The 19,832-nt window shown below is 41.0% G+C and overlaps 1 protein-coding gene across 2 annotated transcripts in view; it reads right to left on the reverse strand.

Moving 5' to 3' along the window:
• The window catches only part of itga2b (integrin, alpha 2b), a 64,312-nt gene that overhangs the window by 21,036 nt on the left and 23,444 nt on the right, over nt 1-19,832 (reverse strand). For both annotated transcript variants that reach the window (XM_060901898.1, XM_060901897.1), the window contains exons 7-17: nt 18,530-18,652; nt 18,312-18,356; nt 18,141-18,184; nt 17,952-18,017; nt 16,089-16,141; nt 15,469-15,680; nt 10,832-11,011; nt 10,158-10,203; nt 9,806-9,907; nt 7,707-7,762; nt 2,954-3,105 (exon numbers count right to left, since the gene is read on the reverse strand). In XM_060901898.1, the coding sequence (XP_060757881.1) occupies nt 2,954-3,105; nt 7,707-7,762; nt 9,806-9,907; nt 10,158-10,203; nt 10,832-11,011; nt 15,469-15,680; nt 16,089-16,141; nt 17,952-18,017; nt 18,141-18,184; nt 18,312-18,356; nt 18,530-18,652 (1,079 nt within the window). The remainder of the gene's footprint in view (nt 1-2,953; nt 3,106-7,706; nt 7,763-9,805; nt 9,908-10,157; nt 10,204-10,831; nt 11,012-15,468; nt 15,681-16,088; nt 16,142-17,951; nt 18,018-18,140; nt 18,185-18,311; nt 18,357-18,529; nt 18,653-19,832) is intronic.

Consider the following 19,832-nt stretch of genomic DNA (forward strand, 5'->3'; position numbering starts at 1 on the left):
GGCTAGCCCCGCGCCTCGGGATGAAGAGCCACGGTGCTCGGCTTCAGTTTCGTTTTTCCATCGGCGGCTCCAGCCAGACTTTGGACGCTCGTAGCTCGGGCAGGGGAGGTCCCAGCCTCCCCAAACTTGCCAGCCAGAGACCTCTGCCCTCTCCCCCAACGAACCAGCGCTGACAGGGCCGGCTAGCCCCGCGCCTCGGGATGTAATTCGCCCCAAGGCGAGCCGCGGCGCTCCGCTTAGGTTTCGTTTCTTTCAGCAGCTCCAGCCCAACTTTGGACGCTCGAAACTCGTGCAGGGGAGGTCCCAGGCTCCCCAAACTTGCCAGCCAGAGACCTCCGCCCTCTACCCCAACGAACCAGCGCTGCCAGGGCCCGTCAGCTCCCAGCCAGGGGACGTTATTTCCCCCCGAGGCGAACTCCGCTCCGTGCCTTAATGAGAGCCGCTGACGTAGGGAGTATTCAATTAAATAAATAAATGACTCCCTCCCACCCACGGCACGCTCTGCGACTTCCGCTCCACCCCGCTCGGGACACTAACCTGGCGCACCAGTCGGGCATGGGCACCCACACTTAAGCCCACCCCAACCCAGGGGCGGATTAAAAACCTTCTGCCTCGCGGGCCTCCGAGTCGCGCTGGCCCCTGGTAAAACCGAAAGTTGGGACTTTGCTGTTTTAACGCCTGATGCCCATGGTAAAACTGAGCAGTGGGACTTTGCCATTTTTTTCTGAACCGTGGGAATATGCCTCCAAAGACGCCAAGTCATGCGGATGAGAATAAACAAACCATAACGCTCCCAACCCGCCCACAAGCTTAGGCTTCCAGGTCACCCAAAACCTAAGTTCTAAATAAACTAAAACGCAATTCAGAACAGCATTTTTCAAAATTGCTTTTTCCCTTTTTCTGCTGTTCAATGACTCATTTTCAGTAACTAAAAATACATCAAAACATGGCTCTGGATTCCATTTCACAAGTCACACACAAGTGTAAAAATTCATAAATGAGTCCTTTTTCATTTCTCATGTGACTTCCAAAATAGAGACCAGCTTGAAATTTAATTTTCATTTCAAACCTAATATCTGGATACTGCAGAATGGACCTTTTAAGAACTGCTGCTTAAAGGGGAACTGAAGTTATTTTTAAACTTGCTTTATTTCTTAATTAACGTGTTATTCAATTATGTTTTTGGTTTTATTAACCTTATATCGTGACTCGTATTGGCATATTACATTACACTTATCAGCCATTTCAGTTTTTAGCCATGTTGAATGTAGTTCGTATGGTCCACGGCAGGCATCGCTTATCCGCGTGATCTTCACGAGACTTGTGCGAGACTTCAAAACATGAAGTGTCAGCGCCGCCATTTTGAAAACCGTTTACACAGCGGCCAGATCGCCATATAATTCCAATTTAGATTAATTTCAAGATTTGCCAGCTTCATCAGTGATGGAGATTATTCCATACGACTTCGAACCAACGTGGAGTAGAGAAGATTTGGGAAGATGACAGGATAAGGACTAGTCCATCACGCTGATATTTACGTCATTACTGTCGCACAATTAAAATGTGCCAGATCAGGCGTCTGGTGGGTTTTCAAAATAATAAATACATGCATGTATTTCTGTGATAAATACATATTATACTGGGCGGCTCGGTGGTGTAGTGGTTAGCGCTGTCGCCTCACAGCAAGAAGGTCCTGGGTTCGAGCCCCGGGGCCGGCGAGGGCCTTTCTGTGTGGAGTTTGCATGTTCTTCCCGTGTCCGCGTGGGTTTCCTCCGGGTGCTCCGGTTTCCCCCACAGTCCAAAGACATGCAGGTTAGGTTGACTGGTGACTCTAAATTGACCGTAGGTGTGAATGTGAGTGTGAATGGTTGTCTGTGTCTATGTGTCAGCCCTGTGATGACCTGGCGACTTGTCCAGGGTGTACCCCGCCTTTCGCCCGTAGTCAGCTGGGATAGGCTCCAGCTTGCCTGCGACCCTGTAGAAGGATAAAGCGGCTAGAGATAATGAGATGAGATGAGACATATTATACTGAACGCATTTCCCATATAATCCTCACTAAGGTTTCGGACAGCACAACAAAATGGCGTCCCCACTATATAGTGCCCTATATAGTGAGTAGGGAGTGATTTCGGACACAGGGAAAACTTCCGGCTTGATTACGTCAGCATTCAAAGGAGGGTACGCGGGTCTTTTGACAACGTTGGCAGACGTTGGTCACTTTGATTTCCGCTGTACGTTTTATTTCCGTCCTACAATGTCTCGCACAGGTCTCGGCGAATCTCGTTTACGCCCATTGCTTTGACATATGGACTGATATATTACATAGCATATTTCAAACACTCATAACTTGCTATAGCAGTGACAAAATAGCTGTCAGAAATGCATTTCTATATTTTATAAAATGAGATAAATAGAATTTTGAGAATAAAAAAAAATTGCCTTCAGTTCTCCTTTAAGTCATGAAGACTGTCCTCTACTCATCCTAGGACCTCTATTCACAATATGCTCATTTATATCCTTTCAACACATGTAGTTCTGTTTGTTTTTACTCTTCTACAATCATATATGCTAATAATTTATAAACTCACTCTCCAGTGTTATCTACAATAGACTGGTTCTTCTGAAGGTTTCTTCTTCAAATTGTCTCAGGGAGTTTTTTCTTACCACTCTCGCCTCTGGATTGTTCATTAAAAATCTAAATCTACATTCTGCATTTCTGTGAAGATACAATGTCGCAATGTCCATTGCACTGTAAAAATAAAATCAAATGAATATTCGGTGCACTTCATGGACCACATGCTTTATTATCTTGAAGGCTGCAATCTGTATGCAGTTTCCAACACAAAAAATATTTGAACCCTAACCCAGTGATTTTTTTTTTTGGAGTGAGATGTAGTCACTAGATTGAAAAACGTTCACACAAAATAAATTGGGTTTGTTGGCGTAAACCTACCAGTAAGTATGCAGTGAGGTTCTTACACAATGTTCCTATGTCTCTCTGAATGGTGAGTTGAAAGAGGCTGTATGGCTGATGAGAATCCTGCAGGCGGGTCCGTCTTGCCACATTTGGCTTCAGTTTATCTAGCTGGAGCTCTGCGTTCAACACTGAAGGAAGGCAAATTACAATGAAGTGTAATAAGACTTGAATGCAGTAGTGAAATTCCTTCATTTTAATATTATAGGCTTATCAGACGCTCGCTGGCTGTGCTGTGAAAACTGTGCATGCAGACGCTCATCTGAGTTTCCAAATCTGTCACTGTTTAACTCTTGAATATTTTCTGTTGTGAATATTATCATTAAAAAGCGTATAATATCTGCTTTCCAAAGAAACGAAATGTATGTTGTTAATATCTGTTCAGTACTTTGGGAGTAATGGCAGGTTGAAGTTGGTACAACAGAGTACACTTTCTGTTTGCATGACATTAGGAAACTGCTGGTGCTTTTTGAGTCACGGGAAAGTGGTCAGGTTTTCTCTCTTCTCATCGGTTTTTGACTGGATTACTCATGAATATCAATCAGATAACTTATAAGGATGTTCTCTCACTCTCACTGTTTCTGATGAAGTATTCAGCAAAATTTTTCGTCTGCTAATTCTGATGTTATGCTTCAAGGGAGACTTTGAAGTGAGTTTTCAAAGCTTTACCTACTTATTTTTCCAAATAAAACTGATTCCTGTAAATAAATAACTATTTTAGAATATAACTGTAGTTGGTTTGATGAAAAATATCGAGATCTTAGTGGTCGGAATGATATTTTAAAAAACCGGAAGTCAGAAACGCGAGTGTCAATTTCAATTCAATTAACTGGACTCATTTATTGGATGCGGCTCACTCAGTTTTTTCGAGGTTCGCCTTGAAAGCTGTGAATATTAATCAAAATCATCATTCATATTCTTTCATATAAACACTAGTAGGCCGTACTTTTGATAAATACAAAGGCCTATAGAGCACAAAGAGGGTATTAGAAATTACTTATTACTTTTTTTATTGAGTGTACCGATTTAACGGTTTTACCTAATTAAATACAAATTTGCACAATTTGTTTTTACTAATTTTTCAAACTTTGTATTCAGTATACAACCATCTATATACCTGCCAATTTCCATGTACATATCTTGAAAAATAGAAAAGTTATTAAGAAAAAAACATTTGATCTCATTGGTTAATGAGGCCCATTTTGGACCATGTGATCCTCAGACAGAATATTACGGCAGCTTTCGAAAAATTAAGCCGTGTCTTCAATATTTGAGTTGTTCTATCTCATGAACAGATAAACATATTTTAATTCTGTAAAAAGTATGTTGTTCTACATTCATTTCTGAATTCAGTGAGTGCACTTTCAAGCAGTTTGGACTGAATTTGAATTTTCACCTGATATGCCTAATTATTACCTTTTTCAATCTGCTGCAATGTATTAATATACAACCCCGAATCCAAAAAAGTTGGGACAAAGTACAAATTGTAAATAAAAACGGAATGCAATGATGTGGAAGTTTCAAAATTCCATATTTTATTCAGAATAGAACATAGATGACATATCAAATGTTTAAACTGAGAAAATGTATCATTTAAAGAGAAAAATTAGGTGATTTTAAATTTCATGACAACACCACATCTCAAAAAAGTTGGGACAAGGCCATGTTTACCACTGTGAGACATCCCCTTTTCTCTTTACAACAGTCTGTAAACGTCTGGGGACTGAGGAGACAAGTTGCTCAAGTTCAGGGATAGGAATGTTAACCCATTCTTGTCTAATGTAGGATTCTAGTTGCTCAACTGTCTTAGGTCTTTTTTGTCATATCTTCCGTTTTATGATGCGCCACATGTTTTCTATGGGTGAAAGATCTGGACTGCAGGCTGGCCAGTTCAGTACCCGGACCCTTCTTCTATGCAGCCATGATGCTGTAATTGATGCAGTGTGTGGTTTGGCATTGTCATGTTGGAAAATGCAAGGTCTTCCCTGAAAGAGACGTCGTCTAGATGGGAGCATACCGGTATGTTGCTCTAGAACCTGGATATACCTTTCAACATTGATGGTGTCTTTCCAGATGTGTAAGCTGCCCATGCCACACGCACTAATGCAACCCCATACCATCAGAGATGCAGGCTTTGAACTGAGCGCTGATAACAACTTGGGTCGTCTTTCTCCTCTTTAGTCCGAATGACACGGCGTCCCTTATTTCCATAAAGAACTTCAAATTTTGATTCGTCTGACCACAGAACAGTTTTCCACTTTGCCACAGTCCATTTTAAATGAGCCTTGGCCCAGAGAAGACGTCTGCACTTCTGGATCATGTTTAGATACGGCTTCTTCTTTGAACTATAGAGTTTTAGCTGGCAACGGCAGATGGCACGGTGAATTGTGTTCACAGATAATGTTCTCTGGAAATATTCCTGAGCCCATTTTGTGATTTCCAATACAGAAGCATGCCTGTATGTGATGCAGTGCCGTCTAAGGGCCCGAAGATCACGGGCACCCAGTATGGTTTTCTGGCCTTGACCCTTATGCACAGAGATTCTTCCAGATTCTTTGAATCTTTTGATGATATTATGCACTGTAGATGATGATATGTTCAAACTCTTTGCAATTTTACACTGTCGAACTCCTTTCTGATATTGCTCCACTATTTGTCGGCGCAGAATTAGGGGGATTGGTGATCCTCTTCCCATCTTTACTTCTGAGAGCCGCTGCCACTCCAAGATGCTCTTTTTATACCCAGTCATGTTAATGACCAATTGCCAATTGACCTAATGAGTTGCAATTTGGTCCTCCAGCTGTTCCTTTTTTGTACCTTTAACTTTTCCAGCCTCTTATTGCCCCTGTCCCAACTTTTTTGAGATGTGTTGCTGTCATGAAATTTCAAATGAGCCAGTATTTGGCATGAAATTTCAAAATGTCACACTTTCGACATTTGATATGTTGTCTATGTTCTATTGTGAATACAATATCAGTTTCTTGAGATTTGTAAATTATTGCATTCCGTTTTTATTTACAATCTGTACTTTGTCCCAACTTTTTTGGAATCAGGGTTGTAATTAAGCTAGATAAATACTTGGCAAGGTAGAGCAAATTAGAGAAAAGCACTGTGTTATATTTAAGGGTAGACTGACTTTCAGATTTTTCAAGTTTTAGTCATAAAAATTATTTTCCCTGACACCCAATTATTTATGTTTAGTGGACCGAAAGCTACTGAATTCAAATCATAGACTTCAAATTTTATTATTTTTTAAAAATAGAACAATTAATGAATTTAGGACCACGTGGTCCTAAATTCTCTGCTATTTTTTCCTGCTTCAACATGACTCAATTGAAGATACTATGTCATGCATCACGTGGTGGGTTTTCCCCATTCGCGCAAGGCATTGTGGGATAAAAATTTGATACAGGAGAGAAAAATAGAGGACGTGAATGAAATTTGAAAGACTGATTACAGTAATGGAAAGCAAGAAGAAAAAATGGTAAACATGTACAGCCACAGAATGTCCTGTTTTTTGTTTTTTTTTAGATATTACAGAAATAAACACATCACAATGACCAAATTTCAAAGGGAACTAAATTTCACTGGTTTTATGAAATTGAAAGTCCATCTAGCTTTAAGTATTATGACAGTTGACAGGTAGCAGTATCATTAAATCTAAAACTACTATAAACAGTATGAATACTACTATTTAAAGGAAAAGGCAACTTTTGTACAAAATCACCACAAATAGATAGATAAATATATAAAGTAATCGATCATGGAATTTATCGAGAAAGAACAGACCGCATAACAGTATCTTTTAACTTTTAATAATATGGGCTTGCGCTGAGCTCAGCGAAGATGCGTTCCGTCATATTGATCTACTGCGTGACGTCATGCGGCCCACCACTGAAAAGAACTCTTCAGTGCTTCATGGTAATAAGGTAAAAACCAGTACAATCGCTTCTTCAAAGTTTCACCAAATGGTTTTATTTATGCAACTTAAAGCTCATAATACTGTATAACTTTGGTTGAGTAAAAACACGGAGCAAAAACATGGCTGAATCCTGAATGACTCCTATTTGGATTTGTCCAACCAAGCCTACTGCACATGCGTGAAGCGGCTCGGCTCGGTTTTCCCTTTCGGGCGCTCTCGTTTTCTGTTGGAATTTGGTAAAGAAAAAAAATAAATAAATATTATTTACCAGCTTACCGGGTCCATGAACATAAATCTGACAGCTGACAAGGTCGGGATATAAACGAATCGAATACAAGCCACCCGCCGGGACTCCTAATCACAGTGATCTGCTTGTAAACACTGTTTTCATGGGCCCAGTGACATCACAGATCAGAGGGAGGCGCATTAACGAAAGATTCTGATTGGTTTATAGTTGCCCACAATCTCAAAATGGCTGCCTCCTCCAACTTTGACTCCTCTGTGTCAATTCATGATTTCAAAGTTAAAAATATTTTTTCATGTTCGATATATAATGGAAATAATTAACGGAATTGATTACGTATATGTTTTTCTCCTATTACACACCTGGTTTTGTACAAAAGTTGCCTTTTCCTTTAATCAGTGAGTTTCTTACAATAAATAAAAAATGACTGAATATGACCCAAGATACTCTATTAGGGCTGTAACCAGCACTAAAGTCATACAGATGTTCATTTTGTACATAATTGTACTTAACTATGCAGGAACCTAGATTTACAGGAGCAGGATAATACACCATGACGTTCTTACCAATCTGCTCTGGTATTCTGTACCCAGATACACTAATGCACAGCATGATGTTAAAGCTGAAAGAAGAAAAAGAGACAGATTTGCTTTTGGAAGGCTTACATCATTATTATATTCTCCAACGTTTAATGTGTAAATGGGCCGAACAAATTCTGAGTTATAAATTTTGTCTCACTTGTCAGATACAGATGGAAAAACTTGTTACCAATTAATCCCTCATGCATAAGCAGACTGTCCACTTTTTTGTTCTACAGTGGTGCTTGAAAGTTTGTGAACCCTTTACAATTTTCTATATTTCTGCATAAATATGACCTAAAACATCATCAGATTTTCACACAAGTCCTAAAAGTAGATAAAGAGAACCCAGTTAAACAAATGAGACAAATATTCTACTTAGTCATTTATTTATTGAGGAAAATGATCCAATATTACATATCTGTGAGTGGCAAAAGTATGTGAACTTCTAGGATTAGCAGTTAATGTGAAGGTGAAATTAGAATCAGGTGTTTTCAATCAATGGGATGACAATCAGGTGTGAGTGGGCACCCTGTTTTATTTAAAGAACAGGGATCTATCAAAGTCTGATCGTCACAACACGTTTGTGGAAGTGTATCATGGCATGAACAAAGGAGATTTCTGAGGACCTGAGAAAAAGTGTTGTTGATGCTCATCAGGCTGGAAAAGGTTACAAAACCATCTCTAAAGAGATGGTTTTGACTCCACCAATCCACAGTCAGACAGATTGTGTACAAGTGTAGGAAATTCAAGACCATTGTTACCCTCCCCAGGAGTGGTCGACCAACAAAGATCACTCCAAGAGCAAGGCATGTAATAGTTGGCGAGGTCACAAAAGACCCCAGGGTAACTTCTAAGCAACTGAAGGCCTCTCTCACATTGGCTAATGTTAATGTTCATGAGTTCACCATCAGGAGAACACTGAACAACAATAGTGTGCATGGCAGGGTTGCAAGGAGAAAGACACTGCTCTCCAAAAAGAACATTGCTGCTTGTCTGCAGTTTGCTAAAGCTCATGTGGACAAGCCAGAAGGCTATTGGAAAAATGTTTTGTGGATGGATGAGACCAAAATAGAACATTTTGGTAAATTATGAGAAGCGTTATCTTTGGAGAAAGGAAAACACTGCATTCCAGCATAAGAACCTTATCCCATCTGTGAAACATGGTGGTGGTAGTATCATGGTTTGGGCCTGTTTTGCTGCATCTGGGCCAGGATGGCTTGCCATCATTGATGGAACAATGAATTCTGAATTATACCAGCGAATTCTAAAAGAAAATGTCAGGACATCTGTCCATGAACTGAATCTCAAGAGAAAGTGGGTCATGCAGCAAGACAACGACCCTAAGCACACAAGTCATTCTACCAAAGAATGGTTAAAGAAGAATAAAGTTAATGTTTTGGAATGGCCAAGTCAAAGTCCTGACCTTAATCCAATCGAAATGTTGTGGAAGGATCTAAAGCGAGCAGTTCACGTGAGGAAACCCACCAACATCCCAGAGTTGAAGCTGTTCTGTACGGAGGAATGAGCTAAAATTCCTCCAAGCCGGTGTGCAGGACTGATCAACAGTTACCGGAAACGTTTAGTTGCAGTTATTGCTGCACAAGGGGGTCACACCAGATACTGAAAGCAAAGGTCCACATACTTTTGCCACTCACAGATATGTAATATTGGATCATTTTCCTCAATAAATAAATGACCAAGTACAATATTTTTTGTCTCATTTGTTTAACTGGGTTCTCTTTATCTACTTTAAGGACTTGTGTGAAAATCTGATGATGTTTTAGGTCATATTTATGCAGAGATATAGAAAATTCTAAAGGGTTCACAAACTTTCAAGCACCATGTTCCCACTCTTGATACACAGAACTCCAAAGTCACGTACTGAATTTGCTGAGCACATGGACTGAGAGTTAGAACAGGACAGCACTCTGGCTTTTGTTATTGACTGACAAAATGGTTGGCAAAGAATTCTTTCCATGTGTGAACATTGCAAGCATTCCACATTCATTTCAACACAATGTTAAAAACTCTTCAGATGCCGGCAGGTTAAATGTCTATTTCAATATGTTGTACTAAATCCTTACCATGAGACAGGTTTGCCTTGAAGATCACAGAGTTTTTCATCAGGCTGGAGGAAATCGGGTAAGAAGGAGAGCTGGGCTTTGGTTATCACTACAGCTTTTGACCTAGTAAAGATACATTTTTGTCTTACTTTCCTTTTATCACTCCAATCCATGTATCTGCATGCTTTTGTGAAGTAGGAGGAAAATGGAGAACATGAAGGAAACAAACATGGACATGGGGACAATAGAGTACGTACAGAATGTGATGTCATAACTATTAATGCAAATAATTAATGCTGTGCCTGTGTATGAACATAATTCCTTCGCTTTTTGGCTTTTTTCATCTTTTTCAGTTGTCTTTTTTCCCCCCTACCTGTATACAGCCACTTTATCTGCTCCCCATGCACCAACAATAACATCTGCAGGGCAAAGAAAGCTAAAGTGAAAATCTCGACAAAACAGATGAATCTTAACAAAACAACTTCAGTCTAGTTTGTTTTTAGAAGTAAACAAGTGTGTCTAATGGACAGCTGTCCTCTGTCTCTCAGGGATAGCACTCCAGAGACAAAGATACTATCTATTAGAGAGCATTGTCATGTCCAGTGCATGCCCAAGAGTCACGGCTGAGGTTCGTGGTCTTTTCTAATGCTTGTCTCTTTTCCGACAGTTGCTCAAACTACCAACAGCCTCTCCCATGAGACACATCTAATCAAGCTTTTCATGGAAGCTGCACTCAGCTGTGATTTTGAACTTGTGTGACTTCGAAAGCGTTTGGCCTTAAAAAGAGGACTGAACTGTTGTAATGCACAGTGACTGGTTCAAGTGCTGATGATTTAAATAGCAGTAGAAAATAAAAGAAGGTACACTGGACTAGATTAAGACAAAAGTTTCTTTTCAAGAGCATAACTGGTTGAAAGTACCCATTTAAAGTCCAGCCAAGAGAAGAAAATGGATGGTTGAGTTACCATTTCATTTTAAGGAGCCAAAACTTGACTTGTTATTTCAACAAATTTGGGGAGAAAGACAAGAACAGAATCGAATAGAAACCTGGATAGCCGTTGTTGTCGATGTCTGTGCCTCCTCTTATGCTAAAACCGAATGCTGGTGCAGGAGACTGGAAAGGGCTCTTGATGACTTGTACATACTGTGGGTTCAAACCATCACTCTGTCCTATATAGATGAACACCAAACCTCCTTCACCAGAACCTGGTGCCCCCACAGCCACATCTGCAATCAGATGATTTCAGTTATTCAGTGTTTTTAGGCTGATCTTTCAGTTAAGACACTTTACAAAGGACTAACACTTTCATACATAGTGTCCATGCTTACGGGCAGTCAATTTAAGGCTCTTTTCTTGATATTTTATCCTGGTATGTAGGATTTATTTTGTGCAATATTGCTGTGTTATTTCTGTGATTTATGTTTCACCAATTCATAATTGCAGATGATGAGGAAAACATGCAGTTTCTGAATTGCACTCACTGGCACAGACAGCTGAACATCTGAAACCCTGCTTTGGAAATATTGCGTTTACATTCGTGGCCCTAGTTACCTGTAAGTGAGAAAAATGAGCTCAGTCAAGAAGTCCTGCTTGTCCAGTAGACACGATATTGTGTCTAAAGAGGAAAAATGAGCACCTGGAATGGCAAATTAATTTCAAAGGCCATTCAAAGCTGTAGAATATTTGTGCAGAGCAAGGATTTTAAGCCTAAAAGTCAAATATTTTCAGTTAATGTTCACTTTGAACATCGGAATGGGAAAAATTGTCATCTCAAAGCGTAACTTTCACTGTGACATGGGTGTTGGTGCCAGATGGACTGGTTTGAGTATTTCACAAATGGCTGATCTCCTGGGGTTTCCACACACAACAGTCTCAAGAGTTTACACAGAATGGTGCGAAAACCAAAAAAACACCGAATGAGTGATAGTTCTGTGGGTGGAAATGTCTTGTTGATGAGCGAGGTCAGAGGAAAATGGCCAGATTGGTCCAAGCTGCCCGAAAGGATATGGACCCTTTTCACGTGACGTCACGACAAACGCGGCCGCCATTTTGGACATGTACTACCAGTAGTTTACCACAGCCAACATTGAGGAACGGCAGCAAAGAAAGTGTTTATTTTCAGCAAGACTTCCATCATGCCACTATATTGTTGTGCACCTGGATGTAGTAACCATCAACAAACAAGGCAAGGGTTATCATTTTATCGGATCCCGACAGAGAAGATGGATAGCGGCCATAAACAGGAAAGATTGGCAGCCCTCGGCATACCAACGCTTGTGTAGTGACCACTTTGTTGGAGGTAAGACGAATAAAATTAGCCAGAAAAGCTAGCATTGTGTTCCTTTGCTGTTGGTAGACTGTAGGACAGATCAGAGGCAGTGTCCTACAAACAGCGCTTAATTTGAGGGGGAGCAAGCTGGAGCGCGCTCCGGAACCTCGGGCGTTGGCTCCGGCAGCTATTTACACTGGATCCAGTGATCCAACACCTCTTTTGACTATGTAACAAAAAACAAACAAACAAATAATTAAATAAAAAAATGCAAGTTTATTTAGTGTTAATGTCTAATTTTGATATCTGTCTTGTTGGTGATTTCTCTTATGAAACGACATCCACAAAATATCTGCAGATGAACTTAATTTGCAGTGTTATTACAAAACATGCCCAGAAGCGCAGCGCAGCGCCGCGCCCCCCTCCCCCCCTCTTTTTTTCCGCACCGGAGCTGCTCATCCTCTGCGCTCCGGGACCTCCCACTTTACAAATTAAGCACTGCCTACAAATAAGTGTTCAAAACAAGAAGAACATGTATTTGTCTCTTAAATCCAGGCCGTTCCCTGTAATCTGTAACAACGGTTGGAGAAAGTAATGGCAAATAGTGAGTGCACAAACCATAGAAGGTAAACTGTACACAGCGCCAGGGCAGTGTGATGGTAAACGTCGTTCTCTAAGCCTGCTAACCTCAATTTTTGAAAATACCTCTCCCTCTGCTCGCCCTGTAAATGTCCTACGTCGCTGGATAGCGAAGGTGTTTTCTGCATCTTGCTCCTTTTTCTTGTATGTTCTCCGTTTGTCGCCTTCCTCGCATTCAAACCAATTTGAGCCGAAGTCCGCTACATGTCCAAATTGGTGGTCGCGTTTACGAAGGTCACGTGACTGAAAAGGGTCTATAGCAACTCATAGCAACTCTTTACAACCGTGGTGAGCAGAAAAGCATCTCAGCATGCAACAGCAGAAGATCACGTTGGGGTCCACTCCTGCCATCCAAGGACAAGAATCTTCAAACCATTCTCAAATATTTTAGGACTTGGACTTGGTCAGGTCTTCATCTGCTTTAGGGCGGGTCTGCCTGCTTGCTACAGGTCAGGTCATGTTTGACGGTAGAGACGAGCCATCTGCATCTTTCCCTGTCCTCTTTGCAGTGCTTAGTCAGCTCCAAGTTGCACCCCTCTCTCAAAAATAGTACCACGTCTGATTGTAGAGTTTGCATCAGATTTGTCCGTGGGCAACCAACACCCTGACGGTGGTGGGCAGGCACCCAGTCAAGTAGGTGTCTAGGTATGCTTTTCTGCATCCGTGAGACGTGGCCAAACGAGCGGAGTCAGATGAAACTTAATAAGGTGCTGATTTTACAACAGCCTGTCCTTCTGCTTATTTCCTTGTTTGAGATGTGATGGTAAAACCGTACCTTTAAGATTCTCTGTAAGCAGGTATGATGGAAGCTTTCAAGTCAGCTGTTGTTGTTTCAGATCCCATGTGGGACAACTGTCCAGGAATAGTGTGATGACACCACTTTCAAAGATCTTGACTTTTGTATTGAGTGTGATACAAGTTTCTCCAGATATTATTTAGAGTGTTGAATGCACCAGAAGCATGGCCAGTACTCACAATGATTTTCTTGTCCAAGGAATCGTCGGAAAACCGAGATCTCCGAAGTGGGTCACTTGCTCTAAAGGCTCACTGCCTACTGCAATATCCAGCATGTCATCTTGCTGATAAGGGCATTGATTATGGAACTGCCCAATGAGTATGGTAAGGCTCACTAGAGGAGTAGCACTTTTCTGGTTGGCCTTACTACATTTTGGTGTCCGAGACTGATCTTCTCAAATATTTTAAATTTTGTTGAAATACTAATAAAAGTTTATTTATTTATTATTTTTTAGTGACCTAAGGGGGAAAAATGCATTTCACAAATACAAACTGTTATTCCATTGATTTATTCATGTTTCTAGATGTTGCACAAGAGTGCAATTTTGATCAATTAGAGTTATTATTACACATAGTGGCCAAAAATGGGAACTGGAGCAAGTATTATTAGAGGCCCATTGGGACAAGAAACACACTCCGGAAATATCGTCAGAGGACAAGGAGCTGCCAGGGTTGTGTTTTTCACACCAAATTGGGATAGTATAAAAATACTCAACAGTTTCTGCTGTAATTATATTGCAAAGTTTGGGAGAGAGAAAGGGGGATAATGGCCATATATTGGAAATGCACCACGTGCACTACAGTGGCCTTGTTTTCCATACAGGCTGAAAAAAAAAGAAAAATGTATCTTACGTTTCCAAAGTGCAATTTTTGGGGCTAGATTCATATCTTTTCTGATGTCATTTTTGATATGTGGTTGGGTTGGAAATTTTGCTGTGTGGACAAAACTGAATAAAGGTACGTCCAAAAACCACTCGACACAAGCTGCTTGACTGTGTGCTGGATGTCTGTATGGTGTTCGCTCTCAACTTCCTAGTGCTGGGTTACTCTAAAGATTTACTAGCCTATAGCAGACAAGGGCGGCAAGGTGGTGTAGTGGTTGGCGCTGTCGCCTCACAGCAAGAAGGTCCTGGGTTCAAGCCCCGTGGCCGGCGAGGGCCTTTCTGTGCGGAGTTTGCATGTTCTCCCCGTGTCCGCGTGGGTTTCCTCCGGGTGCTCCGGTTTCCCCCACAGTCCAAAGACATGCAGGTTAGGTTAACTGGTGACTCTAAATTGACCGTAGGTGTGAATGTGAGTGTGAATGGTTGTCTGTGTCTATGTGTCAGCCCTGTGATGACCTGGCGACTTGTCCAGGGTGTACCCCGCCTTTCGCCCGTAGTCAGCTGGGATAGGCTCCAGCTTGCTTGCGACCCTGTAGAACAGGATAAAGCAGCTAGAGATAATGAGATGAGATGAGATAGCAGACAAGTGTATCAAGTGTGATAGCCTCTTGACTTCATTTTGTTTGATGTCCTTATTAATGTCATCCTGCCGCCTCCCCCCCCCAAAAAAAAATATATACATATATATGATCTCATTATCTCTAGCCGCTTTATCCTGTTCTACAGGGTCGCAAGCAAGCTGGAGCCTATCCCAGCTGACTACGGGCGAAAGGCGGGGTACACCCTGGACAAGTCGCCAGATCATCACAGGGCTGACACAGACACAGACAACCATTCACACTCACATTCACACCTACGGTCAATTTAGAGTCACCAGTTAACCTAACCTGCATGTCTTTGGACTGTGGGGGAAACCGGAGCACCCGGAGGAAACCCACGCGGACACGGGGAGAACATGCAAACTCCGCACAGAAAGGCCCTCGCTGGCCACGGGGCTCAAACCCGGACCTTCTTGCTGTGAGGCGACAGCGCTAACCACAAGCTGCTTTTGGTTACTATGCAAATTTTCTAGCTCTTTACAGCTACTGTAGCTTCTTACCATCGAAGCCATCATGGTTGATGTCCCCCAAAGGAGCGATAGTGATGCCAAAATGTCCATAAGAATGAGTGCCTGATAAGGTTTGCTCAGGCTTTGGGGAGAAGCGATAACCTTCCTTCTGGAGGTAAACGTACACCTGGCCCACCTCGCAAAGCTTACATGTGGACAACCGCTCCATGAAGAGAGGAGCACCCACCAGGATATCATCCCTCCTGAGTTAGCAGAAGATTCCAGAAGTACAGAATGAATATTACTATCCAATGCCCAAAAGATATCTTAAAATGTCTTAAGTAATTAAATATGATGATATAATAGTGTTTTATTCAAATCATTTAGATATACTTTACAACTTAAGTACTACTTACTGAAATATTAATGATTATTAGATCAAATAATGAATTCATTTTGTATAACATCTAAAATACATGTTTTATAATATATGGAAATAATGTATCAAATAAAATTAACTAAATGTTATTCATACTATACAAGAAACCACACTAAAATTATGATTATATTAAAGAATACAATATTCCTTATTTAATATACATTTTTAATTTCTTGTTTATCATTAATTTATTAATGTGTCAAGAATTCCTGCTGACATAAATGTCATTTACCCATCCCCGTTAACGTCAGTCACAGCAACACTGTGGCCAAAGTAGGAAGCTACCTGTGGAGGCCAAGCACACATATTGTAGTGGAGGATGAACTTTTATTTTTGAAGGTATAACAGAACCTTCAAGTGAATCTAAAAAGATCTGGTCTGAAAATAATTCTTCACCAATACATTTGAAAGTTAGCCTGACAATACAGTGGTGCTTGAAAGTTTGTGAACCCGTTAGAATTTTCTATATTTCTGAATAAATATGACCTAAAACATCATCAGATTTTCACACGAGTCCTAAAAGTAGATAAAGAGAACCTAGTTAAAACAAATGAGACAAAAATATTATACTTGGTCATTTATTTATTGAGGAAAATGACCCAATATTACCTATCTGTCAGTGGCAAAAGTATGTGAACCTCTAGGATTAGCAGTTAATTTGAAGGTGAAATTAGAGTCAGGTGTTTTCAATCAATGGGATGACAATCAGGTGTGAGTGGGCACCCTGTTTTATTTAAAGAACAGGGATCTATCAAAGTCTGATCTTCACAACACATGTTTGTGGAAGTGTATCATGGCATGAACAAAGGAGATTTCTGAGGACCTCAGAAAAAGCGTTGTTGATGCTCATCAGACTGGAAAAGGTTACAAAATCATCTCTAAAGAGTTTGGACTCCACCAATCCACAGTCAGACAGATTGTGTACAAATGGAGGAAATTCAAGACCATTGTTACCCTCCCCAGGAGCAGTCAACCAACAAAAATCACTCCAAGAGCAAGGTGTGTAATAGTCGGCGAGGTCACAAAGGACCCCAGGGTAACTTCTAAGCAACTGAAGGCCTCTCTCACATTGGCTAATGTTAATGTTCATGAGTCCACCATCAGGAGAACACTGAACAACAATAGTGTGCATGGCAGGGTTGCAAGGAGAAAGCCACTGCTCTCCAAAAAGAACATTGCTGCTCATCTGCAGTTTGCTAAAGATGACGTGGACAAGCCAGAAGGCTATTGGAAAAATGTTTTGTGGATGGATGAGACCAAAATAGAACTTTTTGATTTAAATGAGAAGCGTTATGTTTGGAGAAAGGAAAACACTGCATTCCAGCATAAGAACCTTATCCCATCTGTGAAATATGTTGGGGGTAGTATCATGGTTTGGGCCTGTTTTGCTGCATCTGGGCCAGGAGAGCTTGCCATCATTGATGGAACAATGAATTCTGAATTATACCAGCGAATTCTAAAGGAAAATGTCAGGACATCTGTCCATGAACTGAATCTCAAGAGAAGGTGGGTCATGCAGCAAGACAACGATTCTAAGCACACAAGTCATTCTACCAAAGAATGGTTAAAGAAGAATAAAGTTAATGTTTTGGAATGGCCAAGTCAAAATCCTGACCTTAATCCAATCGAAATGTTGTGGAAGGACCTGAAGCGAGCAGTTCATGTGAGGAAACTCACCAACATCCCAGAGTTGAAGCTGTTCTGTACAGAGGAATGGGCTAAAATTCCTCCAAGCCGGTGTGCAGGACTGATCAACAGTTACCGGAAACATTTAGTTTCAGTTATTGCTGCACAAGGGGGTCACACCAGATACTGAAAGCAAAGGTTCACATACTTTTGCCACTCACAGATATGTAATATTGGATCATATTCCTCAATAAATAAATGACCAAGTACAATATTTTTGTGTCATTTGTTTAACTGGGTTCTCTTTATCTACTTTTAGGACTTGTGTGAAAATCTGATGACATTTTAGGTCATATTTATGCAGAAATAGAGAAAATTCTAAAGGGTTCACAAACTTTCAAGCACCACTGTAAATGCAGTATTACTGACAAAACCCTAAGTTAGAAATCTGAACATAGGGGTTGCTCACTTGAGAGCCCTTTAGTAACCATATGGCTGTGACACAGACTGACGAAGCTCCATTGAAGATTTTGACCTCAGAAAAAAAAAAAATTAGGACATAACCATCAATGATCATCACAATGCAGACAATTAGTTATTGTGTTCATAATAATTATTGTGGAAAATGAGAAATCTGAACTAATGAGAATGTACTTACAGAACCAGCTGAGTTTCGGTCAAGTGGGACACCGACTACATAATCTAGAAGCAAAGTTAAATCATGAAATAGCTTCTTGGATGTCATGGGCGCATTTAAAATTGCCAATGCACAGCTTACTGTGAAGATGATAATGGTCTCCAAAAACACATTCTTAATATTAGTTCTTACCAGTGATGCTATCATCATTCATATGACCCACTGCCACAGAGTAGCCTGGGAAAGAAATATAGAAACAACTTGTTACTAGAACAATCAAGAACTGGAATTTATCGAAACATTAGTGTCAGTAAATGCAGCAAAACAACAATAATGTGTCAGTAATGGAATATTACACTGTTGTCATTTTGTCATCCCCCCAAAAAATACATTTTTGTTTGATATCTTACCCATATAAACGTCATACTCTGCAAACATCTCACACGTTGTTTTCTCATTGAGGACATTGTGGACTGGAGTAAATGTCCTGCCACTGAGCATGATGTTTTGGAGAGGTGCAGTAATAATCTGACCTGAAACACAATCTGGCTCCTTTAGCACACTGTAAGTGTATACATATTTGCATTAAAGAGAATTTTACATTTTATTTCTTAGGGGCGGCACGGTGGTGTAGTGGTTAGCGCTGTCGCCTCACAGCAAGAAGGTCTGGGTTCGAGCCCCGTGGCCGGCGAGGGCCTTTCTGTGCAGAGTTTGCATGTTATCCCCGTGTCCGCGTGGGTTTCCTCTGGGTACTCCGGTTTCCCCCACAGTCCAAAGACATGCAGGTTAGGTTAACTGGTGACTCTAAATTGACCGTAGGTGTGAGTGTGAATGGTTGTCTGTGTCTATGTGTCAGCCCTGTGATGACCTGGCGACTTGCCCATAGTCAGCTGGGATAGGCTCCAGCTTGCCTGTGACCCTGCAGAAGGATAAAGCGGCTAGAGATAATGAGATGAGATCATGTCTTAGTTCAAAGAACATGACCAGATCAGACCAATCGCCAAACTGAGAACTGTTATGCAGTGTTGAAAAGGTAAAGCAATTTTAATTCATCTGATGTTAATTCTTCTGTTTATCTCCTGTCCATTTATGTTTCATAACAGTTGTTTTAGAGTTTAAGCATTTGAAATACACCAGCAGCCAGCTGCACCAGTTGAATGTAAGTTCCACTGTAAGTCAGGATGTAAACTCAGTCCTACACTGTATGTTGAAAGTAGTTACATTTCTGATGCATGACATATACTTAAGCCATGTCATGCCTGCTCCGGGCCTTCTATCACTGCTCCATAGAGAGTGTGCTCACGTACGGACTGTGTGTATGGTACGGCAGCTGCACATCCTCAGAGAAGAAGGCACTCCACAGGGTCGTTAGGGCAGCAGAGAAAACAACAGGCTGCCCCCTCCCCACCCTGGAACAGATTTACACCTCCAGATGCCGCAGGAAAGCAATGGACATTTCAAAAGACTCTTCACACCCCGGTCATTGTCTCTTCCAGCTTTTGCCATCAGGCAAGAGATACAGAGCAATGAAAACCAGGACAAACCGCCTAAAAAATAGTTTTTATCCCAAAGCAATCATGGCTTTAAACTCAAATGTGCAATAGAATTATTCTTGGCCAATGTAGTCTTTCAAACAGGGGAGGCTGGTCGGTTACGATATTAACAGATTTTAAAAGAAAAAGAAAAAACACATCAATTTTGCCCATACTCTTG

This window comes from Neoarius graeffei, chromosome 20 (assembly GCF_027579695.1).
Source record: "Neoarius graeffei isolate fNeoGra1 chromosome 20, fNeoGra1.pri, whole genome shotgun sequence".
In the NCBI taxonomy this organism is placed as follows: Eukaryota; Metazoa; Chordata; class Actinopteri; order Siluriformes; family Ariidae; genus Neoarius; species Neoarius graeffei.